At 48.7% G+C, this 5316-nt stretch overlaps 1 protein-coding gene across 1 annotated transcript in view; it reads left to right on the top strand.

Annotated features, from left to right (window-relative positions):
• The first annotated feature begins 3309 nt into the window (after positions 1 to 3309).
• LOC105532191 (phosphoserine phosphatase-like) overlaps positions 3310 to 5316 on the top strand; it is a 17392-nt gene continuing 15385 nt past the window's right edge. The window contains exon 1 of the mRNA XM_011970271.1: positions 3310 to 3550. Coding sequence (XP_011825661.1) covers positions 3503 to 3550 — 48 coding nt within the window. The 5' untranslated portion in view covers positions 3310 to 3502. The remainder of the gene's footprint in view (positions 3551 to 5316) is intronic.

The raw sequence follows: 5316 nt of genomic DNA, 5'->3' as shown, positions 1-5316 counted from the left end.
AGAAAGCCTGTGTATAAATGAGCAGTGAGGTATTCAAGCACAGCACACACACACTACTCAGGCCAGCTGTTGTGAGAGTTCATGCTCATTTCCTTGTGGATATACCAGCAACTCACTCTGCTATGATCCTGCAATACATCTCACGTTAGCATTAGAGACATATGCGCCCGGCGCGATGGCTCACACCTGTAATACCAACACTTTGGGAGGCCGAGGCAGACACATCACCTGAGGTCAGGAGTTCCAGGCCAGACCGGCCAACATGGTGAAACGCCGTCTCTATCAAAAAAATACAAAAATTAGCCAGGTGTGGTGGCACGTGCCTGTAATCCCAGCTACTCAGGAGCCTGAGGCAGGAGAATCCCTTGAACCCGGGAGGTAGAGGTTGCAGTGAGCCGAGATTATGCCACTGCACTCCAGCCTGGGCGACAGAGCAAGGCTCCATCTCAAAAAAAAAAAAGAGAGAATTAGAGACAAATGGATCAAATCAGCTGCCACCATCATCTTCTAGTCCTACAAAGTGTCAGGTAACGTCCTACTAAGATTGCTGCACACACATCATCTATAAAATACTGAAAATATCATTTTAGGAATTTTTTTTTTTTAATTTTGAGATGGAGTTTCACTCTTGTTGCCCAAGCTGGAATGCAACGGCCTGTTCTCGGCTCACTGCAACCTCCGCCTCCTGGGTTCAAGCAATTCTGCTGCCTCAGCCTCCCGAGTAGCTGGGATTACAGGCATGCACCACCATGTCTGTTTAATTTTTTATTTTTAGAAGAGGCAGGGTTTCTCCATGTTGGTCAGGCTGGTCTTGAACTCCCGACTTCAGGTGATCACCCACCTTGGCCTCCCAAAGTGCTGGAATTACAGGTGTGAGCCACCACGCCTGGCCAAGAAATCCTTATTTTAAAAAAAGGCCAGGCTCAGTGGCTCACGCCTATAATTTCAGTACTTTGGGAGGCCAAGGCGGGTGAATCACTTCAGGTCAGTAGTTTGAGAACAGCCTGGGCAACATGATGTAATCCCATCTCTACTAAAAATAATAATTTAAAAAAATTAGCCGGGTGTGGTGGTGGGCACCTGTAATCCCAGCTTCTCAGGAGGCTGAGGCAGGAGAATCTCTTGAATCTGGGAGGTGGAGGTGGCAGTGAGTGGAGATCATGCCACTGCACTCTAGCCTGGGCAACAACGCAAAACTTCATCTCAAAAAAAACAAAAACAAAAACAGACTCCATCTCAAAAAAAATCAAAAACAAAACAAAAAACAAATGTGGTATGGAAATGAAAATAATTACTGTGTTAAAGACAGTTTCATAGAAAATAAAAGACCACTCAAATACAATAAGCTGTCTTTTTAGATGAATATAATTGTTATTCTTACTTTACAGCTAAAGAAACGGGCTCCGAGAATGTTATTTGATTGGACCGTGTTGCATCTCTGGACAGTGCAGCTGAGATCAGACTGTGTGTGTAACTCCACTAGCCTACCAGGGTGCCTCTCACAAAGGTAAAAAATGTAAATTTGGCCTAATATACAAAGTTGCCAGGGCAGCACTGGGTCAATTCTACATACACTACTTCTATGTTCATCAAGGGAAACTTTAAGGGAAGGTGAAAATGCTTCTAGAAGGTAACTGGACACCAGCACCCTTGCTTGTTGCCTTTGGGCTCTTCTTCTAAGACCAATAGTAACCTGAAATTATTGACTGACTGCTCCAATGAAGTGGACAAAAGGGTACCAAGGTTGCCAACATCAGACAAATTCACTTGAGGTCCTATCTATGTGCTTTGAAAGACAAAACTGCTTTTGTGAAGGATACTGTATTTCAGAAAAACATAATATTAACAATAACACTGTAAAATGCTGATGTGTTGAATGCTACTTTAGAAAAACATGTTCAAATCTAGGAAAAAAAACTATGATAGAAAACTACGTATCGATTATCTAGCTAGCTAGCTATCCAGAGACATGGTTTCATTCTGTTGCTCAGGATGGAAAGCAGTTGGGATGATCATAGCTCACTGCAGACTTAAGCTCCTGGCCTCAAGTGATTCTCCTGCCTCCTAAGTAGCTGGGGCCACAAGTGGACACAGTTACACCTGGGTCTTTTGTTTTGTAGCGACAGGGTTTCACTACATTGCCCAGGCTGGTGTCAAACTTTGGAGTCTCGCTGGGTCGCCCAGGATGGGGTACAGTGGTGGGATGTCGGCTCACTGCAACTTCCGCCTCCTGGGTTCAAGCGATTCTCCTGTATCAGCCTCCCGAGTAGCTGGGACTACAGGAATGCTCTACCACACCCGGTTAATTTTTGTATTTTTTGTAGAGACTGGGTTTCACCATGTTGGCCAGGCTGGTCTCGAACTCCTGATCTCAGGTGATCCACCCGCCTTGGCCTCCCAAAGTGCTGGGATTACAGGCCTGAGCCACTTAACACTTTCTTATGCTATTAAATAGCCTAACCCAGGCGAGGCGCGGTGGCTCAAGCCTGTAATCCCGAAAACTCGGATGCCCAAGGTAAGAAGACCACTTGAACCCAGGAGTTTGAAACCGGCCTGGGCAACACAGCGAGACACCCCCCCCGCCCCCGGCTCTACAAAAGATACAAAAGCTAAGCCAGGCGCGCACCACGCTGGGCTAATTTGTGTATCTTTTGTAGAGACGGGGGTTTTGTCATGTTGCCCAGGCCGGTCTCGAACTCCTGCTCCCAAGCCATCCATCCTTCTGCTTCGGCCTCCCAAAGTGCTGGGATTACAGGGCCCAGCCAGCCTCATGTTTTCTTTAAGCAGTGCACACTTGGTTAGTTTTCTTTTTTATTTTTTTAGACAGGGTTTACCTCAGTCTCGCAGGCTGGAATGCTGTGGTGGGATCATAGCTGACTGAAGCCTTGAACCTTGGGGTTCAAGTAGCTGGGGAGCTGAGGTAGCACTACAGAGATGGGGTCGCGCCATGCCGCTCTTGGCCTGAAGGGCTCCTCCCGCTGGCCGCGCCCGGACATAGTTTTCTATTTTTGACTACATAAACACTGTGAATGGGTCGGAGTTTGTCAGCCACCCTTTTCCAGCCAGCAACACACAGGACCTGGCGGGGAGGTCGCGGTTACCAGGCTCCACTCTGAGAAGACTACCTAACTCTAAGCACCGCACCGCCCAGGTGACATCGCCGAACGCCAGCTTGTAACGAAGCCGAAGGACCACCTTCATGACGTCACCGAAGGCCCGCCCCTGTGACGTCAACGGAGGCGCGCCCCTGTGCCGGCGCAGAGGCCCGCCTCTCACGCGGACCCAATCGGAACTCGAGGCGGGGTTGCTGGGTCTTCCAGGAGCGCGCATTCGCGGGCGGGTGGCCACAGGCTGCCAGACTGGCATCAGCTGAACTTGCCGATCATTGTCCGTGGGCTTTTGCCCGGCCGCCTCCGCCCATAAGCTACTAGGAGGAGCTTTACCACTTCCCGGCCTGCTGGAAGTGCCGGGCACGATCGCGAGGTAGCGCAGAAGCTCCTCAATGGCCAGCGCCAGCTGCAGCCCTGGCGGCGCATTGGCCTCACCTGAGGCCACATGCGTCCCACAACACCTTCCCCAGCCAGGGCTCGGGGACCCCGGGAGAGTCCCTCGCCACTTGGCGCCGCTCATCCTGGGCAGGGTCGGCCCCTCTGAGGCTGCCACGTATTAGGGAGCTGCACCCCCGAGCTTGACCTCTGACGGCCGGTTGTAATAGCATTAAGCCTTTGAAACTTCGTAGCGGGGTAGACGGGGCTAGGAAACGAAGAAAACATCTTTTTAAAAATGTAAACGATGGGCCTGCATTATAGGTGTGATCCACCGTGCCCGACGATTTTGCTCATTTTAGATACTAGAACTTTTTAATGTTTTTTTGCTGTTTTGGTTTGGTTTTGTTTGTTTGTTTGTTTTTCCTGAGACAGAGTCTCGCTTTGTCGCCAAGCTGGAGTGCAGTGGTATGATCTCAGCTCACTACAACCTCTGCCTCCTGGGGTCAAGCGATTGTCCTGCCTCAGCCTCTCGAGTACAGGCGCACGCCACCATACCTGGCTAATTTTTGTATTTTTAGTAGATACAGGGTTCTAGCATGTTGGCCAGGCTGGTCTGGAACTCCTGACCTCAAGTGATCCACCTGCCTCTGCCTCCCAAAGTGTTGGGATTACAGGCGTGAGCCATCACGCCTGGCCCCGGTACATGTATTTTCAATGAATGAATGGACACTCAAAAAATGTTAGCTGTTAGTATTTTTGCACAAACAATAGGCCCACAGCAAATATCTTTTCCCAAACAAAAAGGAAGTCCTCACCACAGAGATAATTTCACCACTCCAGAAAAATAGACAAAAGCTTTTAAAAGAGTGTTTTGTGGGCCCCGCATTGTGGCTCATACCTGTAATCCCAGCACTTTGGGAGGCTGAGGCAGGCAGATCACCTGAGGTCGGGAGTTCAAGACCAGCCTGACCAACATGGAGAAACTCCCATCTCTACTAAAAGTACAAAATTAGCCGGACGTGGTGGTACATGCCTGTAACCCCAGCTACTCAGGAGGCTGAGGCAGGAGAATCGCTTAAACCCAGGAGGTGGAGTTTGCGGTGAGCCAAGATCGCGCCATTGCACTCCAGCCTGGGCAACAAGAGTGAAACTCCCGTCTCAGAACTCCCGTCTCAAAGAAAAAAAGTGTTTTGTGGTGGAGCGCAGTGGCTCATGCCTGTAATCCCAATGCTTTGAGAGGCCAATGTGGGAGGATCAGTTGAGGCCAGGAGTTACAAACCAGCCTAGGCAACATAGCAAGAACCCATCTCTACAAAAAATGAAAATAAAAAATTAGCCAGCCATGGTGGCACACACTGTAGCCGTAGCTATTCAGGAGACTGAGGCATAAGGATCTAGCCCAGGAGTTCAAGGCTACATACAGTGAGCTATGATCACGCCACTGCACTCCAGCCTAGGAGACAGAGAAAGATCCTGTTTCTAAAAAAAAAAATAATGAAATCGTGTTTTGCCCTCTGTTCTCTGAAATCCTTCTACTTTCCTGAGCATGTCAGCGTTCCACATGGATGAGCATGAATTCACCTGAAATCACCATCCCACATCTTCTTCAGCTCTGATGATCTTTGCTTCCACTCCCCTTAAGCTGCCACAGGAAAGGCTCTTGTGATCCTTTTGGACAGCTAGATTTCTGAAATCTTAAGCTCCAACATTCTTTCTACTTGCCCTCTGTGGCAGATTATATTTTCCAAGGTAGCTGCAATAAGTTCTCCCATCCCGTGTACTCTTCTTTTTTTTAATTTTTAAATTTTATTTTATTCTTTATTTATTT

This window comes from Mandrillus leucophaeus, unplaced genomic scaffold, assembly GCF_000951045.1.
Source record: "Mandrillus leucophaeus isolate KB7577 unplaced genomic scaffold, Mleu.le_1.0 Scaffold1202, whole genome shotgun sequence".
Lineage (NCBI taxonomy): Eukaryota > Metazoa > Chordata > Mammalia > Primates > Cercopithecidae > Mandrillus > Mandrillus leucophaeus.
The sequence above is the reverse complement of the archived record's forward strand: the minus strand, read 5'-3'. Positions and strand labels throughout refer to the sequence as shown.